Raw genomic sequence first — 27747 nt, forward strand, 5'->3', positions numbered from 1 at the left:
AATACCATAAGTACTACCATGAGTAACCATAAGTAATACCATGAGTAATACCATGAGTAACCATAAGTAATACCATGACTAATACCATGAGTAATACCATAAGTAATACAATGAGTAACCATAAGTAATACCATGAGTAACCATAAGTAAGTGCCATTCAAGTGCCACTGAAGTGCTAACCTCGTTCCACCATTGGGAAGCTCGTTCCACCACTGAGGAGCTCTTTCCACCACTGAGGAGCTCTTTCTACCACTGAAGAGCTTGTTCCACCACTGAGGAGCTTGTTCCACCACTCGTTCCACCACTGAGGAGCTTGTTACACCACTCGTTACACCACTGAGGAGCTCTTTCCACCACTGAGGAGCTCTTTACACCACTGAAGAGCTTGTTCCACCACTGAGGAGCTTGTTCCACCACTCGTTCCACCACTGAGGAGCTTGTTACACCACTCGTTACACCACTGAGGAGCTCTTTCCACCACTGAGGAGCGTGTTACACCACTGAGGAGCTCTTTCCACCACTGAGGAGCTTGTTCCACCACTGAGGAGTTCGAGGAGTTCGTTCCACCATTGAGGAGCTCTTTCCACCACTGAGGAGTTCGTTCCACCATTGAGGAGCTCGCTCCACCATTGAGGAGCTCGTTTGTTTCTGGTGGCGACGCTGCTTTGCGTCTTCTTTGCATGAAGTTTAACTTTAGGGATAATTCAGCGTGAATAACGCCGGGTCTGCGTCTGCGCAAACGAGTGGGCCATCCTAGCCGACGCAGGTCCACTGATGGTGGAAAGCACTTCTCCAGGTGTGATACTCTCTCTCTGTTATGTGCAGCTGCAGGACCCAAACGCCGTCAACACCGGAAAAGGCAACTTTATTGCTCACATAATTCAAAACAGACAAAACAGGCTCACACACATGATCTTCAATGATCTAGACAAGACAAACCGACAAAGGGGAATGACACGAACAGGACTTAAATACAGAAGGGCGGCCACTAGGCAGACAGGCTCTGGAAAACCGGGCTCAGGGGAACCGGGCTCAGGAGCTACAGGCCGCGCCAAAGGAACCCCGGGAACAGAAGCCGGAAGCGGCCAGGGTGGCGACCGAACACAGGGAGCCTGAGTCGGTCGGGGCGCCACCGAGACACGGGGAACCGGAGTCTGCCGGGGCGACGACGGGACACGGGGAACCGGAGTCTGCCGGGGCGGCGACGGGACACGGGGAACCGGAGTCTGCCGGGGCGGCGACGGGACACGGGGAGCCGGGATCGGCCGGGGCACCGACGGGACACGGGGAGCCGACGGGACACGGGGAGCTGACGGGACACGGGGAGTTGGGGTCGGCCGGGGCGCCGACAGGACACGAGGAAACTGCGGCGTGGACTGCAGCGCAGCGTCAGCAGGAACCGGCGTGGACTGCGGCCGAAGCAGGACCATGCTCACCGCTCGGAGGGACTCCATCATGTCCCGGAGAGCAGGAAGTTGGGGTTGGCCGGAACACAGAGGCGGCAACAGGAACAGGCGAGGGCTGCAGCACGGAGGCGACTGCGGGAACCGGAGTGGTCTGCGGCACGGAGGCGGCAGCCGGAACCCTCCACCGACACGGTCCGGAGGTTTGCACCCCCCACTCCGGGGCTGGGCCTGTGTGACCTCTGTCCCTGGGGCTACGAGGCCCCCCATAAGCCCAACGGGTCCCGTTGAAGGGGTCTAGTGCCGAGACCCTATGGGGGTTGTAGTTCTACGAGGGCCCCCATAGGCCAAGCGGGTCCCTTCGAAGGGGTTGTAGGCTGGGTCCATCCTTGGTCGGTTCGTTCTGTTGTGTGCAGCTGCAGGACACTGGACCCAAACGCCGTTAACACCGGAAAAGGCAACTTTATTGCTCACAGAATTCAAAACAGACAAAACAGGCTCACACACATGATCTTCAATAATCTAGACAAGACAAACCGACCAAGGGGATGACACGAACAGGAGGACTTAAATACAGAGGGCTGGTGCAGGTGATTGGACACAGGAGGAAACAATCAGGGACAAGGCAGACAATCACAGGGACAGGAAGTGCAGAGAAACAGAGGACACGAGAGACAAGGACTCCTAAAACAGGAAACACGACACAACACTACAGATCCTGACACTCTCTCTCGCTCTCTTTCTCTCTCTCTCTCTCTCTCTCTCTCTCTCAATTTTCAATTAAATTCAATAGGCTTTATTGGAATGGATGTTGCAACAACAATATTGCCAAAGCACCAAGACATAGCAACACAAAAAATATACAATTCATATGGATAATAATAATACTCTCTCCCTCTCCCTCTCTCGCTCTCTCTCGGCAGGTGTTCCGTCCTTGTGACTTTGCTTCAACAGGGGGGGTTTGTTTAAGGTGTGTGCGTTTTATTTTGTTCTATACTGAACAACCATAATCTATTTAATGGAGTCATTAAAACATCACATGCTCTGAACTACACGTCCTTTTCTCCAGAGTCTTTAGGGGAGAGTCCATCTCCGGTATTCTGTGGAAGTTTCCTTCAATATCACTTAATCCATAACACAATATTAGTGCACCGGCCTTCCAGCCGAGCTTCAGAAACGTTAAGGTGTCAAAACAGAGTAACAACAAGTAAAAACATCCTTATTGTCAATAGCTCAAGACACTTTTATTGAATTAAAAACGTGATATGAAAAGTCACGTTTACTCGGTGGAGAAAAAGCTTGATGTGAAACAGCATTCAAACTTCCATTAGAGGCTGGGAATAATAATAATAATAATAATAATCATTATAAGTCATTATCAGTGACGTGCAGGTTGTACAGCGAGGAGCAGTTAAACCTGTCTGATTAGAGCATGCAGGACATTTGAAGGTGAGTCCAGGAGGAGAGGCGGAGATTTAAAAAAATGTTAAATGTTTTCATGAAGCTGGTGTATTTTAAAACTCACTATATTTTGGATTTGGTCAACAACAAATGAAAACGTATACGTTTATGATCCTCAGTATTCCTGATATAACATCTGACTACAATCATTTTAATGTGTGGCTCTTATACAGCTTCAATATTTGACAGTTGTGTTCCGCTTTACCTTCAGAGGAATGTCACTTACATGCATTTCCCAAATATAAGAATGATATTATTCTATATTCTAGCACGGTACACATGTCAGCATACATTATTTAAACTAAATATATTTCCAGGAACAGCGTCACATGTTTACTGTAACTACAAAAGAAGCACATCCAGAGGAGTTAAAATCAAAACAATTTATTCCACTTTTCATGCAAATTATTTGTCCTTGGAACCGGAGCACAATGTGTTAAGTTAAAATAGATTTGTCTAAGTACATGTGTCTACTTTGAGTTCTATTGTAGTGAACAGAAGCCTCAACAGACCTGATTATGGTCCAATCAGAAGCACCGTTAAGGTTCACCTGTTCTCCTCTTCGGTGACCCTGAAAGAGCTCAGGTGATATTGAATTCAACAGTTAGTAAGATATTATTTTTATGTTATAAGTCGCTGTTACTCATGATAGATGTTTCTCTCCACATCATCTCGACACGCAGCAGACCAGTCGGTCCATCGTTGACCTTTTCAACAACAAGATGACCCCGTGTTTTTATACGCTCAGAAACAAACGTTCCTCTTGTTTGTGTTACGCCACGCTGTAAAGAACAGGTACCGACAGGAAGTGGATCAGCCTGGAGTCTCCGGAGACGGTCCAGAGTCCCACATGGGGTCCACGTAGTTTCAGAGGCCTCTCAGTGTATCTCTTGAATCTCGCCAGTGTTCTTCCAAAGGAACCTTTTCTCGCTCCCTTGAAGGCCATCGAAGTGTGTGTGTGTGTGTGTGTGTGTGAATGTGTGTGAGTGTGTGAGAGTGTGTGTGTGTGTGAGTGTGTGTGTGAGTGTGTGTGTGTGTGTGTGTGAGTGTGTGTGTGTGTGCGTGTGTGTGAGTGTGTGTGTGCGTGCGTGAGTGTGTGTGTGTCTGTGTGTGTGTGTGTTTGTGTGTTTGTGTTTGTTTGTGTGAGTGTGTGTGTGTGTGTGTTTGTGTGAGTGTGTGTGTGTGAGTGTGTGTATGTCTGTGTGTGAGTGTGTGTGTGTGTGTGTGTGTTTGTGTGAGTGTGAGTGTGTGTGTGTGTGAGTGTGTGTTTGTGTGTGTGTGTGTCTGTGTGTGTGTTTGTGTGAGTGTGTGTGTGTGAGTGTGTGTGTGTGTTTGTGTGTGTGTGTCTGTGTGTGAGTGTGTGTGTGTGAGTGTGAGTGTGTGTGTGTGAATGTGTGTGAGTGTGTGAGAGTGTGTGTGTGTGTGTGTGAGTGTGAGTGTGTGTGTGCGTGCGTGAGTGTGTGTGTGTCTGTGTGTGTGTGTGTTTGTGTGTGTTTGTGTTTGTTTGTGTGAATGTGAGTGTGTGTGTTTGTGTGAGTGTGTGTGTGTGAGTGTGTGTATGTCTGTGTGTGAGTGTGTGTGTGTGTGTGTTTGTGTGAGTGTGTGTTTGTGTGTGTGTATGTCTGTGTGTGAGTGTGTGTGAGTGTGTTTGTGTGAGTGTGTGTTTGTGTGTGTGTGTGTGTGTGAGTGTGTGTATGTCTGTGTGTGAGTGTGTGTGTGTTTGTGTGAGGGTGAGTCTGTGTGTGTGTGTCTGTGTGTGAGTGTGTGTGTGTGTGTGTGAGTGTGAGTGTGTGTTTGTGTTTGTTTGTGTGAGTGTGTGTATGTCTGTGTGTGAGTGTGTGTGTGTGTGTTTGTGTGAGTGTGTGTGTGTGTGAGTGTGTGTTTGTGTGTGTGTCTGTCTGTGTGTTTGTGTGAGTGTGTGTGTGTGAGTGTGTGTATGTCTGTGTGTGAGTGTGTGTGTGTGTGTGTTTGTGAGTGTGAGTCTGTGTGTGTGTCTGTGTGTGAGTGTGTGTGTGAGTGTCTGTGAGTGTGAGTGTGTGTGAGTGTGTGTGTGTGTGTGTGCGTTTGTGTGCGTATGTGTGTGTTTAAATGCTTATGTGAGTGTGTGTGTGTGTGTGTGCGTTTGTGTGCGTATGTGTGTGTTTAAATGCTGTAACACTGCAGCTGTTGTACTTGTCTCTTGTATTGTGACATGAACAACTCGAGGAAACAAAAGTTTCCGTAACTGGAAAAAACACAAAGGAATCTGACAGTTATGGATCACGATGTACGGGCGACGTCCAAATTGTAATTGTTTCATAATGACTGTTACAGTAATAGTTGTGTGTCTTCCATTAGTGAGATCATCAAATGACACACTCTCTCTCTTCCGCAAGGTAACGACTGATCAGAGAGCAGTTTAAGTCGGGGGACAAGTTTTGTAAGGACTGCATTTGTGTTCTACTTCATTTGTTGTGATTTTCTAAATCACTTTTAAATGCCTCCGCTAACCTTACCGTGACAACGCGTCATCGCGGAGGAACAATCAATAATCCAAAAACTCTGAACTTTAATTAACCCTCAAATCTAGTCTGAGGTGCTTTGTGTACTTCCCCTAAACAGTGAAGAGGCTTGTTTGCTTCCTGCATTGCACACCTTGCAGGTGAATGATGAGAAAGCCACGCCCCCTTAAGGACCCGCCCCCCCCCACCTGCATCATCACCTATAAGCCATAGCGCTGATGTCTCCTGATTTAAAACCTTCCCTCAAGCTTCACAGACACAGAGAAGCAGAATCTGCCAACAAAGAAGTTTCCTGCTGCGCAACACTTGACTTTTACAGCTCAGGTGAGGCTCGAGTCTCGCTTCCTTCTCTGAGCGATGCTCTTGAGTTTGTTTTTCATTTATTTTATTATTTTTTACTTGAGGGGGATTGTAAGTAACGGCAGCTAGAGATGACTTGAAAGACATAAATCTATAGTTTGCTGTGTGGGTTTAAAGACTTTTCCCTGAAAGACAAAGCAGATGTTCTGGTTTTAAAGAATAAACTTGTACGGGTTGTTTGAGTTTTACAACTTTGTCTCAAAAGAAGGCGAGTTGTTTGTTTTTACTCTTTTATTTGTAGCTTTGTAAATATTGTATCAGCAATATATATATATATATATATATATATATATATATATATATATATATATATATAATTTATTTTTTTTGTGCACAATTCATCATCTTTTCACTGAAGTAGAAATATAATAATATGCTTCATAGTTGTGTTGAGTTAAATGTTTTCAAAGTAAGCTATTATGCTGATAATTGAATGTCTCTTAAGGGTGTCTTAAGACTTTTTAATAACCAGTTAATTTGATTTCCTCTGAAGAATGGAAGGTGTCTTCATCCTGCTGGTGGCGGCGCTGGTCGTTTGTGTCCAAGGAACGTCTCATTTGTCCTTTTCCAACAACACTGAGGTTTGATTTCTTTCTTTAATCCTCTCCGTGTAAACACCTCTACTAAAAATCTGTTTTTTATAAATGTGCCTACAAAGCTGGTATTAGGAGTAAAATATTAATAGAAAAAAAAGGGTAAACATAAACGCAGCCGAGGCCAAGACTCTGTATTTTAGTCCCTATGGGCCCAGATCCTAAAATCGCTGGCGCCTACACTTCCCATCATGCAACTCGGACATGATGCAACAGGCTGAGTCGTGCTCCTCACTGTGTACAAATGGTTACCAAGTGCAGATTAAAAGCCTTTTATTTCTGTGTGTGTCAAGCAGGTGAACATCACACTCGACGGCTGCGGAGTCACTAAATTGTGCCTGTCGACCCCAGACAGCTGCGACCCCGCCGGGCAGAGCGCCTGTCTGTTCGCGTCTTCGGCCGTCGTGACCACCAGCCCCCCGGTGGCCGACAGCGTTGAGCTGGCCGTCGAACTCCGAGGAGACTCCGGAGGGTACATCGCACTGGGCCTCATTTCGAGTACCTCGCCGGTAACACACACACACACACACACACACACACACAGGTGTTTTCAAGTGTTTTTGTTCCTTAACAGCCAAGACTTTTTTTAAATTTATTTTTTTACATAATACAGCGTTGTGGTTCTATAGTTTTTAGTTTTATGATGGATGTCAGACAAATATAGAATATATTATGTAACTCACCTGTGTGCACACTTTCAAAACACCGTCTGTGTGCTTAGTTTTTATTTTATTTTTTTCAGAAATGATCCTTAAAATATTTTTGGGGGCCACGGTAAAATTGCTCTAAAATACTCACAAAATAATTGATGTAAAATTCAGGTGAAATTTATTTATTTTCATATCATTAAAACATTTTACAGATGTTCACAGATGTTTCCTAAAAATGACTACTGTAAATCAACATTTCATAGAAAAAATAGTCACTATATACACAAAGAAATAATTCATTCAGATCAATAAAAGAATAAAAAAGGAAAGCTGTAGCTTTCCTTTTTTATTATTTTTTTATTGATCTAGTTAATCGGTGACTTTTATCAACTAAATACATATTGTATAAAGTCAACAAGGATCACCTGAATATCCATATGGCTGTTGGCTCGTACTGAAGGCTGTAAAATAACGCATCATTGCGTCCGTCATAATTTGGGCAAAAGAAGGCTCCATGTCTCTCTCTGCTGATGAGTCCATTATAGTGTTTTTATGTATTTAAAACATGGACTTTGACCATGTTTGAAGACGGCAACAGGTGCTCTAAGGCTGCTGTGTTTGGATGCTTATTATTGGATATAGCAATTACATTAACATTGTGTAATGACTTTCCAAAACGATGTGACGTCAACAGGGAAGCAGGCGCAGAAAACAAATTGCACAATGTTGACGCCCCACAACCATCAGTTTCATCACTTTATTGGGTTATTTCCAGCCTCATTGTGTTCACTTGACGTTTTGATGTGTGACCTTTTCTCCACTTGTTGTTCTCCTGCTCAGGGAACCACCATGCTGTTTGTTTGCGCTGCAAACACAACAAACAACGGGGCGATCTTCTTCTTCAGGACGTTGCAGAGGAACAACACAGACGAAGCGCTCATTCCCACGGAGACGGTGAGAACACGCACGCGTTTATGTTGTAAATGTGCACGCGCACATTGGATCAGTGCACGAGTCTTTAGACTGCTTTTTAATCTAAATATTCCAAAACAACGGTAATGAATTCACTTGGTGATCAGATGCTTAAACAAAGCTGTAGTCAGAATGGATTATTATTCAATGCTGATATGATGAGGATCTTTCGGAGATGAGAACAATTCTTGCAAAAACATTTTCTCTGATTTTTCAGTAAAGGAGCTTATTTCTGTTTAAGCAAAAAAACTTAAAAACAAAAAGGAAATGGATGAATTAATAAGAACTGACATTAAAACATAAATGTACACAACATGATCTTTAAAGACTTCATGTAACTCTGTCGCTACAATAAGCTACAATGATGCTTTGACAGAACGAACATGTCAACTTATATTTATATCTGTAACAACTAAATATATGTCATGTGTAAATGTTAATTAAAACAATTCTAACCTGCTTCAGTTAAAACGTTCCTGTATTTTATTTTTATTTGACCTTCACATAACTTTCTGTCATCTTTTCTAGAGGGTGAAAGAAATCCGCGGCACGGTGGCTGGAACTGTGATCAAGTGCGAGTTCAACATAGAGTCCCTGAACGCCACCAACATCTTCAACGTCCTCCTCGGGACCGGAGCGGTTAACGGGAGTAAGTGACGCGCAGTAACGCTATATACACACTACCGTTCAGAAGTTTGGGGTCACCCAGACAATATTTTTTTTTTTTGGGATGAAAACTCAGACTTTTATTTATCAAATGAGTTGCAAAATGAATAGAAAATATAGTCAAGACATTAACAAGGTTAGCAATAATGATTTTTATTTGAAATATTAATTTTGTTCTTCAAACTTTGCTTTCATCAAAGAATGCTCCATTTGCAGCAGTTTTATAGCTTCTCTCACTAGCATGTTTTCAGCTGTGCTAACATCATTGCACAAGGGTTTTCAATGGTTTTCAATGGTTTTCTAATCATCCATTAGTCTTCTCAGAACACAATGTACTATTAGAACACTGCAGTGATAGTTGTGGAAATGGGCCTCTATACATCTATATAGATATTTCATTAAACCAGACGTTTCCAACTAGAATAGTCATTTACCACATTAACAATGTATAGAGTGTATTTCTGATTAATTTAATGTTATCTTCATTGAAAAAAACAGGGGTCTAAGTGACCCCAAACTTTTGAACGGTAGTGTAGATAGTAAACAACAATACTGCCGGTCTTTCTTCCCCAGAGATGCAGATGTATTTGCTGCTTCTTTCAAACTGATATAGTTTATATTTAAAATGTAAATGTTTGTTATTGTGACTTCAAGCTTTTCCCCACACGGCTTTCCAATGGCGACGTGTGTAACCGTCCACTTCCTGTTGTTCAGCTGCTGTCGGCCCCTTCAATATCGACCTGAACGCCGGCCGTGTGAACCTGACAGTGACCAACAGTGGTGGAGCTGTCCGGCCTCATGGTAAACAACACGCCGCCGTCATGTGTGTGGATCTGAATGAGAGACGGGAAAAACAATTTTATTACAGTTTCCCGTAATATCCTGGACATAAACGGATGTATAATTTAAAATTAATATAGGAAGGTTCCAGTGGGAGGGAGGCTGTAAATGTAATTTGGTGATTAATTATGGAGAAAATGTCTTCATCTTCAGACCGTTTGACCTCAGCGTCCCTTTAGTAGTTCTGGAGCTTTTGATCGGATGATCTTCGCCCGATAATGGAAATTGATGATCAAAAGCTCCAATATCATGAGTTATGTTTATTGACTCTGAATGCAGTTTATAAACAACATTTTAAGTAATATATTGATATGCATGCAGCTTGTCTACCGTGGTTATAATTACAAAAACACACTTTTACTCGTACCTCTATTGTAGCCTCGCCAGGTTCTTTGTGTGTTTGGCCTCCACCCAAAAGCAATGGAGATGAATAAAGTCATCTGTGGTGCTCAAAATGTGTCCAGAAATGTCTCATATACGGAGTGACCAAAGAGCTCTTCCACTTCAGAGGTGACTAATAAATAAATGACGGTATGTTTAGTGAACCAGGGACATGGTTTATGGAAAGATGAAGCTGAGCTTTATTAGTCTAGTTTTTCAACTTCCATTTGAGGTGTAAATCTCAGATTAGATGTCTCACCACAGTTAATGCAACCAAAATAAAACCTATTTGTGACTGCAGTGAGAATGGAACATTAACCCTTTGTGTTCCCTCTCCAGCTGTGCTGCTCCTGCTGAGCGTCCTCACACTGTCGGTCATGCTGAGAGCCTGAGAGGACGAATAACATGACGACGGTGTCAAGCTATGTATAAAATGTTCTTACTGCACTTTATTAGACATGTTTTAACCTTTTAACTTGGTTTATACTTTAAGATGAAACTCACTTGTTTTAGTGACTATATAATTACTTTTCTGCAGAGGACTATATATATATATTTAATTAATTACAGTTTTTCCGTTTGTCAACGTTTCCTCCTAAACTTGCCCGTCAGGCTCTGCAAGCTATTTCTGGTCTGAGTTTGAGCCGTTTCTTGGCAGAAAACCTCAAATCACAAACATCCATGTGGGGAAAACCCAAAATGTTTTTATTCTGAAATGTACTGTGACTGTAAAATAGCTGTTCATGGGACAATGAAAGATTTCCATATGTATATATTAATAATAAAGTTGGAACTATATAGTTTGTTTACAATTTAATTATTTATTTTCTACATGAAAGCACGTTTTTGCACTTTACTCTCAAAGTAAATGTTATTAAAAGCTGCTGCATACTGTGAGTTTATGGTGAAATGTTCCTAAAGTCAAACATGACATCAGACTCCTGTGAACGCGTCCAACCAGAGATCAATACAGAATACACACGGATGAACAGTGTGGACCAATTCAAAAAATAAAGCTGGTTTTGCTGCATATTCGAACCCTGAAAGAGGAGCAGCTGGATGGTTTCCCTCATCAACAATGTGCCGTTGCCAACAGCTCATCGCACAACCTTGCGTTCCTCTCAATTCAAGTGTCATGGCAATCAAAACTAAAAAGGGTGTATCTCTGCAACTACAAAGGATATTTGAATAATGTTGGTGTTCTAATAAAGGCAACCCATTTGTGCTTTTGTTCAGATGTGTAAATATTAGTATATTTGTTACTGGTTAAGAGTAAATAAAGATGAAAGACAACAAAAGTTGAATTTCCAGGTTCGCCTAGAATAAAAAAGCACTTTCAGGATGATTATCTCTTGAAAGGATGCAGAGCGAAGGTCAAAAACCACTCAGATCATAGCACACTATGGGACCAGTCTCTCTGCAAAGTTTGACTTTGAAGAAGTAAATCAGAACAAAGTTAGAGGTTTTAGTACAGATTAATTAGGCGAAATGGGTATTTGAGCACCATCTTGTGCAATTTGAATTTTTCTCACGTACAAAACCATATATTTCACTTGTATAATACTTATGGTGTTCAATACATCCAAATACAGCAGTCTTTGTTGATTAGAAGAAGAAAAAAAGCCAAAGATAAGCAGCATTTGTGACTGTAAAGCGCTAAAGCGATTCATGCTGCTGTGTTCTTTGGCTCATATCTCAGTGATGCTTTGGTGCAGAAGGATTTTCTAAAGATATTTAGAATCTGTGTTAAATCCTCTTGCTCTTTGCTATCTGGCTTTTTCTGATAGCACCGAGCTACGGGTTGCTAGTTCCGAAAACGTGCTGAGTGGGCTGACTCCTGACAAAATGATTATATTTTTAATAATTCTTTCAGTTGGTGTTTGAGTTGTGTGGTAATGGCTTACTGATTCTTGTAGCCCAAGTTTTGTTTAATTTGATGTATAACATCAATATATTTGCGCATGTTTATTTTTTTTGTTTTACAAAGTCTAACTATAGCTGTCTAGGACTGTTTTTATTTGTTTTTTTTCTACCTTATTTTACAATTTAACATTCATTTAAATTATTTTTAATTTTATTTGACCATGTAGCCATTCTTCTGACTCAATTATCCTCCAAATCTTGGATTATTTTTTATTTTGTGATTGCCGTTGGCTCTTGCTCTCCACCACTGCGATCTGGTCAACTGCCGTTGGCTGGCTAGCCAACAGTCTCTTGCTGGCCGGCGACTACCAACGAGCCAGCCGACTCCCTGCTGGATGCTCTCCACCGCTGCCGCCTGGACAATCCTGGACAACTGGCGTTGGCTGGCTGGCCGACAATCTCTTGCTGGCTAGCCGACAGTCTCTTGCTGGCTGGCCTACGGTCTCTTGCTGGCTGGCCGACGGTCTCTTGCTGTTCGGCGGCTGCCGGCGAGCCGGCCGACTCCCTGCTCCGTGCTGTTGCTCTGAGGCTGGTCGCCTCTCAGCGGTCCTGGTGCTCCGGTGGTCCGGTCCGTGGTTTCCGATTGCATCCTCCCCGGCTGGCGTGGTTCTGTAGTGTTCCACCTCGCAGCTCCTCGGGCTCAACGGCTTGTCTGCTCCTCCCTTCGTCTCGACCATCGGGGCGCTCGGACTCCTTCGTCGGCCCAGTTGCATCCACAGCACCTCCCGCGGAGGGTTTGTTTGCTCCTGATCGCTCCACGCTTTCCATCCCCTCCCTCTGGTCGGCCGAGCGCAATGCTGCAGCTCGTCATCACAACAACAGTCTCCAAGAGCGAGATGGTGGCACGAAATTAGGAACTGTTACAGCTCCCCCGCCACCCTCTACTCTTCCTGCTGACTCCACTCCCCAAAACCGGACTGGTACACCTTTGGTTACCTCCAAGATGTCGTCCTTTTATGCAGTTCTTTGGTTCCCCTATTTTAGTTTCTCTGTTCTGCCTTATTTTGTATTTGTAATTTTCTATTTCTCTATTGTGTTCATTGCCTATATGGCATTGTCTCCTTTGCCTCATGTATTTTCTGAAATGTTTACTTGTATTGATGTTATGTTTTTACCTTGCTTTTATGTAGAGCACTTTGTAAACCCTGTTTTCAAAGGTGCTATATAAATAAATGTATTATTATTATTATTATTATTATAATGTGTAAATGTGGTTTTTAAAAGGTGGAGGACCTGAATGACACACATACGGCAACAGTCTGGGTTGTACTCGTACTACAAGCTGATTTCTCTTCACATAAATCTCTTTGGTGACTAAGGGGTTCTCAAACTGATGCAAACATGTTAAGTTGGAATGAACTTGAGTGTTTCCTGTAAGATCATTTGCAGAAGGAGGTGCTTTATTTAGTTATTGCTTGAAGGCAAGTTAAGGGGGGGGTACATCCCAATTCTCTTAATTGCATCCCTGTTTCTCTCACTTGTCTTTTACAAACATGTTTAAGAGGAATGAAACGTCATTTCCTCTAAAGCGTCTTCACATCTGGATCAGCTGTCAGTCGGCCTTAACAGCTGGAGAGACTTTTGATCACTGTACATTTACCAATAAAGACCGGTGTCACTATCAGAAGATATTTGCAGAATGAGGTGCTTTATTTAGTTATTACTTGAAGGTAAGTTAGGGGGGGTGCATCCCAATTCTCTTAATTGCATCCCTGTTTCTCTCACTTGTCTTTTACAAACATCTTTAAGAGGAATGAGACGTCATTTCATTTCCTCTAAATACTGCTTATATATTGTTTTAATGTTATACTTTGGTTAGGCTACTCCAGTTCAGAATAACACATAGAAGGTGAAATTTGTGTATGGGAATATTTGCTTCTCGAGAATAATAATAATAATCCATTTTATTTATATAGCGCTTTTTAAGATACTCAGACACTTTAGATGTTACATTCATACACTGTAGACACAGATATTGAGAGCAATGCAGGGTTAAGTGTATTGCTCAAGGACACATCGACTAGGGCGGGGATTGAACTGCCAACCCCTTGATTGACAGACGGACATGCTAACCACTGACATTTACCAATGGACATTTTAATTCTTTTAGACCTTAGTGCAGCTTTTGATACTGTAGATCACGCCATTTTAATCGATCGCCTCAAAGTCTGGGTTGGCATCAAGGACACTGCACTTGGCTGGTTTTATTCTTACCTTTTAGAAAGATCGTACTCGGTCACCATAGGTAATCACTCGTCTTCCACGACTCACATTACACGTGGTGTACCACAAGGTTCAATTTTAGGTCCACTTTTATTTTCTATCTACATGCTTCCACTCGGCCAAATCCTCCAGCGACACAACGTATCTTTTCATTGCTATGCAGACGACACACAGATATACCTTCCGCTGAGACCTGGTGACCCGGAGAGCCTGGCTGCTGTCTTAGATTGTCTCTCTGACGTTAACTGCTGGATGGCACAACATTTTCTTCCGCTCAATAACTCCAAATCAGAAGTCATATTATTCAGTTCCCCAAACAATAACACCAGTCTCATCAAGAGTCAACTTGGTCCCTTGGCTGCTTATTTAAAACCTGTTGCCAGAAATGTTGTTTTCTACTTATTCACGCAGGACCGATACGATTTAGATAATAAAACATCCGTCATCATCGCGGAGAAACAATCAATAATCCAAAAACTCTGATCTTCAATTAACCCTCAAATCTAGTCTGAGGTGCTTTGTGCTCTGAGGTGGAAAAATGTACTTCCCCTAAAGAGTGAAGAGGCTTGTCTGCTTCCTGCATTGCACACCTTGCAGGTGAATGATGAGAAAGCCACGCCCTCTTCAGGATGCAGCGGAAGAAACACCCTCCAACCACACCTTCCTCCTGCATCATCACCTATAAGCCATAGCGCTGATGTCTCCTGATTTAAAACCTTCCCTCAAGCTTCACAGACACAGAGAAGCAGAATCTGCCAACAAAGAAGTTTCCTGCTGCGCAACACTTGACTTTTACAGCTCAGGTGAGGCTCGAGTCTCGCTTCCTTCTCTGAGCGATGCTCTTGAGTTTGTTTTTCATTTATTTTATTATTTTTTACTTGAGGGGGATTGTAAGTAACGGCAGCTAGAGATGACTTGAAAGACATAAATCTATAGTTTGCTGTGTGGGTTTAAAGACTTTTCCCTGAAAGACAAAACAGATGTTCTGGTTTTAAAGAATAAACTTGTACGGGTTGTTTGAGTTTTACAACTTTGTCTCAAAAGAAGGCGAGTTGTTTGTTTTTACTCTTTTATTTGTAGCTATGTAAATATTGCTGTAAATTGTATATCAGCAATATTTTTGATAATTCAACATCTTTTCACTGAAGTAGAAATATAATAATATGCTTCATAGTTGTGTTGAGTTAAATGTTTTCAAAGTAAGCTATTATGCTGATAATTGAATGTCTCTTAAGGGTGATTTAAGATGTTAAAAGACTTAAGTCTGCTTTATCTCTCCAATCAGACTTTTTAATAACCAGTTAATTTGATTTCCTCTGAAGAATGGAAGGTGTCTTCATCCTGCTGGTGGCGGCGCTGGTCGTTTGTGTCCAAGGAACGTCTCATTTGTCCTTTTCCAACAACACTGAGGTTTGATTTCTTTCTTTAATCCTCTCTGTGTAAATCCTCACAACACCTCTACTATTAATGTGCCTACAAAGCTGGCATTTAGAGTAAAATATGAATAGAAAAAAGGGTAATATATATATATTTTATACATATATATATATATATATATATATATATATATATATATATATATATATATATATATATATATATATATATACTGGCATCTTGCATGATTATTTTTGGAAGGATTGAATCAGTTAAAGCAACAGTCTATAACATAACAAAACAGAAAGTGGGCATTTATTGGGGTCCACATATTATGGTGATAAGTCATTTTTTTAATGTAAATTATTGTAGTGTTCAAATCGCACAAGATTGTTTTTGCATGTTACAGGATCCAATGTGCACATATCCTGCAAGTTTCGAGTGATTACTCCCAATAGTGAAGTTATGAGCATTGAAAAACAAGGCCCCTAATTGCTGCGTTCACACGCGCGTCCAGATCCCATGCAAAGTCAATGCACAGACGCATTTAGACGCGAATTCGCGTCAGGCAGCGCAAATAAATTTCGCCCGAGGCGAAAGCCAATCAGTGTTGAGATGCTCCGCCCGTCACTGTCCTGCCGTTGTTGAATCAGAAAATGGAGGACATCGTAGCGGTTTGCGGACCCCCCCGAGCTCTTTAATACAACTACAGGTTAGCCTGAAGTAGCGCTGGAAGCGGCAGTCATCCAGACGCAGTTCCTGGAGAAGACGGTGAAATTCACGTCTAAACGCGTCTGTGCATTGACTTTGCATGGGATCTGGACGCGCTGGACTTTGCATGGGATCTGGACGCGCTGGACTTTGCATGGGATCTGGACGCGCTGGACTTTGCATGGTATCTGGACGCGCTGGACTTTGCATGGGATCTGGACGCGCTGGACTTTGCATGGGATCTGCATGGGATTAAAGTGTGAATGCAGCATAAGAGGTTCATTGGGCCATAGATCCTTACCACAATGAGATATCAAAAAACGGTTGACATATTCTAGGTCATCTGGCTTCAACTATCTGATTGATATACATTTGTGTATGATCCAGACCCAGCGTATAGGAGAAATGGCCAATTAAGTGTTTTTCACAAAATTCAAAATGGTGGAAAATCTAAGTAGGCGGAGCTTAGGGGTCTGAGAGGCTTTTTTGTAGAGCAGGTGGAGATGGACATGTGTGAAAAATTTCAAGTCAATCAGACATGAGGGGCGTCGCCGGTCAACCTTTCAGACTGACTTCGTCGGTTGCTCGGACCCTAAAAGGCTCGGACCCTAAAAAGGGTAAACATGAACGCAGCAGAGGCCAAGACTGTATTTTATGGGCCTAGATCCTAAAATCGCTGGCGCCTACACTTCCCATCATGCAACTCGGACATGATGCAACAGGCTGAGTCGTGCTCCTCACTGTGTACAAATGGTTACCAAGTGCAGATTAAAAGCCTTTTATTTGTGTGTGTGTCAAGCAGGTGGACATCACTCTCGCCGGCTGCGGAGCCACTAAAGTGTGCGTGTCGACCCCAGACAACTGCGACCCCGCCGGGCAGAGCGCCTGTCTGTTCATGTCCAGGACCACCAGCCCCACGGCGGCCAACGTGGTCGTCGAACTCCGAGGAGACTCCGGCGGGTACATCGCACTGGGCCTCATTGCAAATGCCTCGCAGGTAACGCACACAAACACACACCTTTTGCTAAATTGCCACAAAGTTGTTCCTTAACAGCCAACATTTTTTTTAAAATAATACAGCGTTGTGATGCTATACTTTGAGTTTTATTGTTTCATGAATAGAATATGAATATATATATGAATATATATATATGAATATATTATGTAACGCAGCTGTGTGTCTTTCCTTTTTATTTTATTGATCCAGTTAATCCGTGACTTCTATGACAAATTGCACAATGTTGACGCCCCAAAACCATCAGTTTCATAACTTTATGGGGTTATTTCCAGCCTCATTGTGTTCACTTGACGTTTTGATGTGTGACCTTTTCTCCACTTGTTGTTCTCCTGCTCAGGGAACCACCATGCTGTTTGTTTGCGCTGCAAACACAACAAGCAACGGGGCGATCTTCTTCAGGACGTTGCAGAAGAACAACACCGACGAAGCGCTCATTCCCACGGAGACGGTGAGAACACGCACGCGTTCACACGAGGAGCTGAATGTGTACGCACACAGAGGATTCAATTCAATTCAGTTTATTTTGTATAGCCCAATATCACAAATTACAAATTTGCCTCAGAGGGCTTTACAATCTGTACACATACGACATCCCTGTCCCAGGACCTCACATCGAATCAGGAAAAACTCCCCAAAAATAACCTTTCACAGGGAAAAAAGGGAAGAAACCTTCAGGAGAGCAACAGAGGAGGATCCCTCTTCCCGGATGGACAGAAGCAATAGATGTCATGTGTACAGAATGAACAGCATTACAGTTACATAAATACATTACATGAATATGACAATGTATGAATGGAACTCCAATCCATGAAACAGAAGGAGGTAGAGAGGAGGGGGGGCGGGGCATCAGCAGGGCCAACGCGGGAGGCCGGTTCACCAGGCATCAGACACCTCCAGGTCCAATGGACCCTATGAGACGTGAAGTCACAACGACTCCGGGGAGGAAGCAGAGTTAATAAGGTGCAATGGAGAGATGTAAATTCATCCATAAGGAGAGAGAGAAGATGAGATAGGTGCTCAGTGTATCCTAAAACATCCCCCAGCAGCCTATAAGCCTATAGCAGCATATCAACGGGCTCGACCAGGGCAAACCTGATTCAGCCCTAACTATAAGCACTATTAAAGAGGAAAGTCTTAACTCTATTCTTGAATGAGGTGACTGTCTGCCATAAAAGAGGTTCCATAAAAGAGGAGCTTGGTAACTGAAGGCTCTTGCTCCCATCCTACTTTTTAGGAACCACAAGTAGCCCCGCATTTAGTGAGCGCAGCTCTCTAGTGGGGCAAGATGGTACTACAAGCTCCTTAAGATATGATGGTGCATCACCAATCAAGGCTTTGTAGGTGAGGAGAAGAATTTTAAATGTGATTCTTGATTTTACAGGGAGCCAGTGCAGAGCAGCTAATACAGGAGTCATGTGATCTCTTTTCTTAGTTTTTGTGAGTACACGAGCTGCAGCATTCTGGATCAACTGGAGGGATTTAAGAGACTTATTAGAGCAGCCTGATAATAAGGAGTTGCAGTAATCTAGTCTGGAAGTAACAAACGCGTGAACCAGCTTTTCTGCATCTTTTTGAGACAAGATGTGCCTGATTTTTGAAATGTTACGTAGATGAAAAAATGCGATCCTTGAGATTTGCTTAACGTGGGAGTTAAAGGACAAGTCTCGGTCAAAGATAACGACGAGATTCTTTACAGTGGTGTTGGATGCGAGGGAAATGCCATCTACAGAAACCACATCACCAGATAATTGATCTCTGAGGTGTTCAGGGCCCAGTAAAATAACTTCAGTTTTGTCTGAGTTTAACATCAGGAAGTTGCAGGTCATCCATGTTTTTATGTCTTTAAGACATTCTTGAATTTTAGCGAGCTGGTTGGTCTCCTCTGGTTTGATCGATAGATATAATTGAGTATCGTCTGCATAGCAATGAAAGTTTATGCAGTGTTTCCTGATAATGTTGCCCAAAGGAAGCATATATAAGATAATAAAATTGGTCCAAGCACAGAACCTTGTGGAACTCTGATTAACGTTGGTGGTCATTGAGGCTTCATCGTTTACAAATACAAATTGAGATTGATCTGATAAATAGGATTTAAACCAACTTAGTGCGGTACCTGAAATGCCAATCGACTGATCCAGTCTCTGTAATAGGATGTCATGATCAATGGTGTCGAACGCAGCACTAAGGTCTAACAAGACCAGTATGGAGATGAGTCCTTTATCTGATGCAATTAGGAGGTCATTTGTAATTTTCACCAGTGCTGTCTCTGTGCTGTGGTGTTTTCTAAATCCTGACTGAAACTCCTCAAATAAACTATTCTGATGTAGGAAGTCGCACAACTGATTTGCGACTACTTTCTCAAGGATCTTAGAGAGGAAGGGAAGGTTAGAGATCGGTCTGTAGTTAGCCAACACCTCTGGATTAAGAGTGGGCTTTTTCAGGAGAGGTTTAATTACAGCTACTTTGAAGGAATGTGGTACATGCCCTGTTCGCAACGACACATTAACAATATCCAGCAGAGAGGTGCCAATTAAAGGCAACACGTCTTTAAGCAGCCTCGTTGGGATGGGGTCTAAGAGACAGGTAGACGGTTTAGAAGTAGAAACTGTTGAAGACAATTGGTCTAGGTTAATGGGAGAAAAGCTATCCAAATATACACCAGGGCATACAGCCGTTTCCAAGGCCACTCCTCTTGATGACAGATCGGCAGTAGTTGAGGGCAAGAGATCATCAATCTTGCCTCTAATAGTTAAAAGCTTTTCATTGAAGAAGTTCATGAAGTCATTACTACTGAGGTCTATTGGAATACACAGCTCCACAGAGCTGTGACTCTGTCAGCCTGGCTACAGTGCTAAAGAGAACCCTGGGGTTGTTCTTATTTTTCTCTATCACTGATGAGTAATAGGCTGCTCTGGCATTACGGAGAGCCTTTTTATATGTTTTAAGGCTGTCTCGCCAAACTAAGCGTGATTCTTCCAGATTGGTGGAACGCCATATACTTTCGAGCTTTCGTGAAGTTTGCTTTAGGTCGCGGGTCTGAGGGTTCTACCAGGGAGCAAACCTCCTTTGCCTCACTGTCTTTTTCTTCAGTGGGGCTATCGAGTCTAGTGTCATTCTCAGTGAGCCTGTAGCACTATCAACAATATGATCAATCTGGGACGGACTAAAGTTAGCACAGGAGTCCTCCGTCACATTGAGACGTGGTATTGAATCAAATGCAGAAGGAATCGCTTCTTTAAATTTAGCTACAGCACTGTCAGTTAGACATCTGGTGTAGAAACTTTTGACTAACGGTGTATACTCCGGGAGTATAAACTCAAAAGTTATGAGGTAATGGTCTGACAGAAGAGGGTTCTGTGGGAAGACCTCCAAATGCTCAATGTCAATGCCATATGTAAGAACAAGGTTGAGGGTGTGGCCAAAGCAGTGAGTGGGTTTCTGTACTCTCTGACAGAAGCCAATCGAGTCCAACAATGAGATAAATGCAGTACTAAGGCAATCATTATCAATATCCACATGAATATTAAAATCTCCTACAATAATAACCTAATCAGTTTTAAGGACTAAACTTGATAAACACTCTGAAAATTCAGATATATAAATTCTGAATATGGACCTGGTGGCCGGTACAGTATAACAAATAGGATTGGCTGTAATTTTTTACAGGTTGGATGTGAAAGACTAAGAACAAGGCTTTCAAATGAGTTGTAGTTTAGTTTTAGGATTCATTAATAGGCTTGAGTCAAAGATGGCTGCTACTCCACCTCCTCGGCCGGTGCCTCGAGGAATGTGAGTATTAATATGACTTGGAGGAGTTGATTCATTTAGGTTGACATATTCTTCATTGCTCAGCCAGGTTTCAGAAAGACACAATAAATCAATGTGATTGTCTGATATTAAATCATTTACTAATACAGCTTTAGATGACAGAGATCTAATATTTAGGAGTCCACATTTAATTCTCTTGTTTTGTTGCACTTTTGAAATAGTGATGTTAACCTGTATGAGGTTATTTTCTATGACTCCTCTTCTGGTTACTTTTGATTTAATTAATTTAAGTGGCCGTGTGACAGACACAGTCTCTATAGAGTTAAGGTTAAGGGTGGGTAACTGCTCAAATGGAAGTGCAGAGAAGGGTGGAAGACTACAACTCTGCTTCTGCTTCCTGATCTGAACTCTGGGTCATGGATTAAGTCCGCTAATCAACTTCGCCATGTTTGCAGGAATGAGACGCGCTCCATCCCAAGTGGGATGAATGCCGTCTCGACTCATCAGATCAGGCTTTCCCCAGAAAGTCTGCCAGTTATCTATGTAGCCCACATTGTTTGCTGGGCACCACCTGGACAACCAGCGGTTGAATGACGACATGAGGCTATACATGTCATCATTGATCAGATTGGGGAGAGGGCCAGAGAAAACTACGGTGTCCGACATTGTCTTGGCATAAGTACACACCGATTCCACATTAATTTTAGTGACCTCCGACCGCCGCAGTCGGGAGTCATTACCGCCGGCGTGTATTATAATCTTACTGTAACTACGCTCATCTTTAGCCAGCAGTTTTAAACAAGATTCAATGTCGCCCGCTCTGGCCCCCGGGATACATATGACTTTGGTCCCTGGCTTCCCTATCTTCACGTTTCTGACTATGGAGCTACCTATAACCAGAGTGGGTTTCTCAGCGGGTGCGTCGCTGAGTGGGGAAAACTGGTTTGAAACGTGAAGAGGTTGGCGGTGCTCAGTGGGCTTCTGTTCAGACTTAAAACCCCTTCGAACAGTCACCCAGCCATCCGGCTGCTCAGGGGCTGCCGGGGGACAGCTAACAGAGGCTAATGCTAAAGGCTCCGCACCGGCTATGGGGGGAGGCGGGCTAACTAGCGTAACTGTCTGAGCTTCGATGGTGCGGAACCGTGCATCTAACCCACTTAGAACTGCCTCCAACCTAGCAAATGAACTACACTTGTTGCATGTACCGTTCTCATTAAGGGAGGCAGAGGAATAGCTATACATGAGACACTCTGAGCAAGAGGGAGCGGGAGCAGGAGGGGGAGAGGAAGACATCGAGAGCTGCTAAGCTGGCAACCGGAAGTGATGCAATACGCTTACTGGAAGAGAGAGAGCGATGCGTTCAGGAACCTCACGAGATCTCAGGATCAGTGCACAAGTCTTTAGACTGCTTTTTAATCTAAATATTCAGAAAATACACCCCCAAAAAAGGGTACTGATGCTTAAACAAAGCTGTAGTCAGACTCGCTTATTATTATTATTCAATGCAGATATGACTGAGTGAAGATATTTGGACCCCACGAGGATCTTTCGGGGATGAGAGAAATTCTTGCAAAAACATTTTCTCTGATTTTTCAGTAAAGGAGCTTATTTCTGTTAGTTCTGTTATTTCTTATCTTCTTCGGATATATGTAACAACAAAATATATGTAATGTGTAAATGTTAATTAAAACAATTCTAACCAGCTTCCGCTAAAACGTTCCTGTATTTTATTTGACCTTAACATAACTTTCTGTTTCATCTTTTCTAGAGGGTGAAAGAAATCCGCGGCACGGTGGATGGAACTGTGATCAAGTGCGAGTTCAACATAGAGTCCCTGAACGCCTCCGACATCTTCAACGTCCTCCTCGGGACCGGAACGGTTACTGGTGAAGTGAAGCGCAGCGCAGAGTCGTACACTGTTTTTCATGCAGAAACATTTAGTGTTATGACTTTACACTTGGTGCTATGTAGACCGGGCGGCGGGCCAGGCGGGAGACCTGGGCGGGCCGATCACCGGCGGCATAGACTAGCTCTAGGGACGTGGAACGTCACCTCACCTCGGGTGTCGTATCTTTCAAGTGGCAGTGATGTTGAAGAATGAGGATGAAGGAATCTCCGCGGACACTGTTCTTTCTGTTATAATAGAGTTTATTACAGAGAGGAATCACAGGTCAGGACGAGCGTCTAGATCGCTCGGAGAAGCTTCTCAGCCAAATGGAAGATCTACTGAGACCGCACCGCAGCTCAGTTATGTAGCCACTTCGTCGTGCCCAGACCCTGAGATACCTAACGTGACTCAGGAACCCCCAATCTAAACACTTACTTTTCAGACACAGGAATGTGTACCATATATCAAGATTAAGAAGTAACAGACGAGGTCACACAAAGGCCTCTTAACAGGTGCCCTCCGGGCACAGGGACAGACCCCTCTCTAACAGGTCAAAGGGCAACTATGTGGAACGGCATCTTATAAGCCGATCTTCTAAGGAAGCGGAGAATATACCACACGGGGAAAGAGCCGGAGCTGGTGCAGGAGGTGGAGCGGTACCAGCTAGATATAGTTGGGCTCACCTCCACGCACAGCATGGGCTCTGGAACCAAGCTCCTGGAGAAGGGTTGGACTTTGACCTTTTCTGGAGTTGCCCAGGGTGAGAGGCGCCGGGCGGGAGTGGGGATACTCACGAGCCCCCGGCTGAGCGCCACTGTGTTGGAGTTTTCCCCGGGGAACGAGAGGGTCGCCTCCCTGCGCCTACGGGTTGCGGGGAGTAAGGCTCTGACTGTTGTTTGTGCTTATGCACCGAACAGCATTTCGGAGTATCTGGCCTTCTTGGAGTAGGTGGGAGGGGTCCTGGAAAGGGCGCCGCCTGCCGACTCCATAGTTCTCCTGGGAGACTTCAACGCTCACGTGGGCAATGACAGAGAAACCTGGCGGGGCGTGATTGGGAGGAACGGCTTGCCCGATCTGAACCCGAATGGTGTTTTGTTGTTGGACTTCTGTGCTAGCCACAGTTTGTCCATAACGAACACCATGTTCGAACATAAGGTGGCTCATAAGTGTAATCTGGTACCAGAACACCTTAGGCCGGAGATCAATGATCGACTTTGTAATCATATCATCTGATCTGCGGCCGTATGTCTTGGACACTCGGGTGAAGAGAGGAGCAGAGCTGTCATCTGATCACCACCTGGTGGTGAGATTGTGGACGCGGCTGTGGCCGGAAGGTCATCGGTGCCTGTCGTGGTGGCAACTCGAGAACCCGGTGGTGGTAAAACTCGGGCATGGGAGGAGTTCGGGGAGGCCATGGAGAAGGACTTTCGGTTGGCCTCAAGGAAGTTCTGGCAAACCATCCAACGGCTCAGGAAGGGAAAGCAGGATCTAGCCCAGGCTATTCTCAGCAGGGGGGGGGGGAACTACTGACCCAGACTGGGGACATCGTCGGGCGAACATGTCCCGCCAACATGTCCCCCGGAGAGGGGGCAGCGCCAAAAGACTTTGGGGTGGTTTCACCCATATCCCTGGCAGAGGTCGCTAAGGTAGTCAAAAAGCTCCTTGGTGGCAAGGCGCCAGGGGTGGATGAGATCCGCCCTGAGATGCTGAAAGCGCTGGACATTGTTGGGCTGTCTTGGTTGACACGCCTTTTCAGTGTCGCATGGGGGTCGGGAACAGTGCCCATGGACTGGCAGACCGGGGTGCTGGTTCCCATCTTCAAGAAGGGGGACCGGAGAGTGTGCTCAAACTATCGTGGTATCACACTGCTCAGCCTCCCGGGAAAAGCTTATGCCAGGATGCTGGAGAGGAGGCTCCGACCGCTTGTCGAACCTCGGATTCAAGACGAACAGTGCGGATTCCGTCCCGGTCGTGGAACAGTGGACCAGCTCTTTACCCTCGCAAGATTACTGGAGGGGTCCTGGGATTTTGCCCAACCAGTTTACATGTGCTTTGTAGACCTGGAGAAGGCTTTCGACCAGGTCCCTCTGGGTTTTTTGTGGGGGGTGCTGCGGGAGTATGGGGTGCCGGACCCGTTGGCACGGGCTGTGTTCGTCTCCTCGGTAGTAAGTCAGACACAGTCCTGGTGGGTGTTGGCCTCCGCCAGGGCTGCCCTTTATCACCGGTCCTGTTCGTGACCTTCATGGACAGGATATCTAGGCGCAGCCAGGGGGTGGAGAGGATCCGGTTCGGGAGTCTCGGGATCGCCTCTCTGCTGTTCGCGGATGATGTGGTCCTGTTTGCCTCCTCGGACCGTGACCTCCAGCATTCACTGGGGCGTTTTGCAGCCGAGTTCGAAGCGGCAGGGATGAGAGTTAGCACCTCCAAATCTGAGGCCATGGTGCTCTGCCGGAAACCGGCGGATTGCTCCCTCCAGGTGGGGGCAAACTGCCTACCCCAAGCGAAGGAGTTCAAGTATCTCGGGGTCTTAGGGTAAGGTGGAGCGGGAGATCGACAGGCGGATCGGTGCGGCTGCAGCAGTAAAGCAGTAAAACAGGCGCTGTACCGGTCAAAGCTCTCCATTTACTGGTCGGTCTACGTTCCAACCCTCACCTATGGTCACGAACTCTGGGTCGTGACCAAAAGAACGAGATCTCGGATACAAGCGGCCGAAATGAGCTTCCTCCGTAGGGTGGCCGGGCTCAGCCTTAGAGATAGGGTAAGGAGCTTGGACATCAGGGAGGAACTTGGAGTCGAATCGCTGCTCCTTCGTGTCGAAAGGAGTCAGCTGAGGTGGTTCGGGCATCTAGTCAGGATGCCTCCTGGACGCCTCCCATTAGAGGTTTTCCGGGCACGTCCAACTGGTAGGAGGCCCCGGGGAAGACCGAGGACACGCTGGAGGGATTATATCTCCCGACTGGCCTTGGAACGCCTCGGGATCCCCCAGAATGAGCTGGAAAGTGTTGCGGGTGAGAGGGAAGCCTGGGTCGGCCTGCTGAACCTGCTGCCACCGCGACCCGCGATAAGCGGGTGATAATGGATGGATGGATGGACTTTACACTTTAAATAAATTTGACGGTTGGGGCTCTGGGTAATTTTTACAGCTTTTTTTTTCTCATTTCACAATGTTTACAAAACAATCGCTTGACTATTCCTCAATGAAAATGAGCTGAAATCTGATTGCAAATGAGCTTCAGAATAATGCTTCTATATTGATGCATGAGGAATAATAATCCAATAATCTAATATATTATATGAAAAAAGGTTTGATCTTGTGTATCTGATGCACTGCATCTTTCTGAAATTCTGTGAAATTTGTGTGTGTGTGTACTGTAAATAATTGTTATTGTGAAGCTTTCCCCACACGGCTGTCCAATGGCGACGTGTGTAACCGTCGACTTCCTGTTGTTGTTTAGCTGGTGTCGGACCCTTCGAAGTCGCCCTGAACGTGGCCGACGGCGTCGCAACCACACCACCACCCACCACTATGCCCACCACCACTATGCCCACCACCACTATGACCAACACCACTATGACCAACACCACTATGACCAACACCACTATGACCAACAGTGGTGGAGCTGTCCGGCCTCATGGTAAACAACACGCCGCCGTCATGTGTGTGGATCTGAATGAGAGACGGGGGAAAAACTATTTTATTAGTTTCCTGTAATATCCTGGACATAAACGGATGTATAATTTAAAATTAATATAGGAAGGTTCCAGTGGGAGGGAGGCTGTAAATGTAATTTGGTGATTAATTATGGAGAAAATGTCTTCATCTTCAGACCGTTTGACCTCAGCGTCCCTTTAGTAGTTCTGGAGCTTTTGATCGGATGATCTTCGCCCGATAATGCAAATTGATGATCAAAAGCTCCAATAATATGAGTTATGTTTATTGACTCTGAATGCAGTTTATAAACAACATTTTAAGTAATATATTGATATGCATGCAGCTTGTCTACCGTGGTTATAATTACAAAAACACACTTTTACTCGTACCTCTATTGTAGCCTCGCCAGGTTCTTTGTGTGTTTGGCCTCCACCCAAAAGCAATGGAGATGAATAAAGCCATCTGTGGTGCTCAAAATGTGTCCAGAAATGTCTCATATACGGAGTGACCAAAGAGCTCTTCCACTTCAGAGGTGACTAATAAATAAATGACGGTATGTTTAGTGAACCAGGGACATGGTTTATGGAAAGATGAAGCTGAGCTTTATTAGTCTAGTTTTTCAACTTCCATTTGAGGTGTAAATCTCAGATTAGATGTCTCACCACAGTTAATGCAACCAAAATAAAACCTATTTGTGACTGCAGTGAGAATGGAACATTAACCCTTTGTGTTCCCTCTCCAGCTGTGCTGCTCCTGCTGAGCGTCCTCACACTGTCGGTCATGCTGAGAGCCTGAGAGGACGAATAACATGACGACGGTGTCAAGCTATGTATAAAATGTTCTTACTGCACTTTATTAGACATGTTTTAACCTTTTAACTTGGTTTATACTTTAAGATGAAACTCACTTGTTTTAGTGACTATATAATTACTTTTCTGCAGAGGACTATATATATATATTTAATTAATTACAGTTTTTCCGTTTGTCAACGTTTCCTCCTAAACTTGCCCGTCAGGCTCTGCAAGCTATTTCTGGTCTGAGTTTGAGCCGTTTCTTGGCAGAAAACCTCAAATCACAAACATCCATGTGGGGAAAACCCAAAATGTTTTTATTCTGAAATGTACTGTGACTGTAAAATAGCTGTTCATGGGACAATGAAAGATTTCCATATGTATATATTAATAATAAAGTTGGAACTATATAGTTTGTTTACAATTTAATTATTTATTTTCTACATGAAAGCACTTTTTTGCACTTTACTCTCAAAGTAAATGTTATTAAAAGCTGCTGCATACTGTGAGTTTATGGTGAAATGTTCCTAAAGTCAAACATGACATCAGACTCCTGTGAACGCGTCCAA

The 27747-nt window shown here is 44.1% G+C and overlaps 2 protein-coding genes across 5 annotated transcripts; both read left to right on the top strand.

Annotated features, from left to right (window-relative positions):
* The first annotated feature begins 4991 nt into the window (after positions 1-4991).
* On the top strand, positions 4992-27588 carry LOC117746073 (putative ferric-chelate reductase 1). 3 transcript variants are annotated; one of them, XM_034554886.1, is made up of 9 exons: positions 5136-5150; positions 5240-5283; positions 14602-14776; positions 15296-15383; positions 16861-17058; positions 17417-17527; positions 22616-22733; positions 26191-26370; positions 27130-27588. In XM_034554886.1, the coding sequence occupies exons 4-9, from the start codon at positions 15297-15299 to the stop codon at positions 27180-27182; spliced, it is 747 nt and encodes a 248-aa protein (XP_034410777.1). In that variant the 5' UTR covers positions 5136-5150; positions 5240-5283; positions 14602-14776; position 15296; the 3' UTR covers positions 27183-27588. The 3 variants fall into 3 exon arrangements, with proteins under 3 accessions (XP_034410776.1, XP_034410779.1, XP_034410777.1); XM_034554885.1 differs by having other exon boundaries at positions 4992-5283; XM_034554888.1 differs by having other exon boundaries at positions 4993-5283; positions 16864-17058.
* On the top strand, positions 5560-10625 carry LOC117746076 (putative ferric-chelate reductase 1). 2 transcript variants are annotated; one of them, XM_034554894.1, is made up of 7 exons: positions 5560-5689; positions 6219-6306; positions 6612-6827; positions 7809-7922; positions 8469-8589; positions 9321-9407; positions 10167-10625. In XM_034554894.1, the coding sequence occupies exons 2-7, from the start codon at positions 6220-6222 to the stop codon at positions 10217-10219; spliced, it is 678 nt and encodes a 225-aa protein (XP_034410785.1). In that variant the 5' UTR covers positions 5560-5689; position 6219; the 3' UTR covers positions 10220-10625. The 2 variants fall into 2 exon arrangements, with proteins under 2 accessions (XP_034410785.1, XP_034410786.1); XM_034554895.1 differs by having other exon boundaries at positions 6615-6827.
* Positions 27589-27747: the final 159 nt, after the last annotated feature.

This window comes from Cyclopterus lumpus, chromosome 17 (genome assembly GCF_009769545.1).
Source record: "Cyclopterus lumpus isolate fCycLum1 chromosome 17, fCycLum1.pri, whole genome shotgun sequence".
Classification (NCBI taxonomy): Eukaryota; Metazoa; Chordata; class Actinopteri; order Perciformes; family Cyclopteridae; genus Cyclopterus; species Cyclopterus lumpus.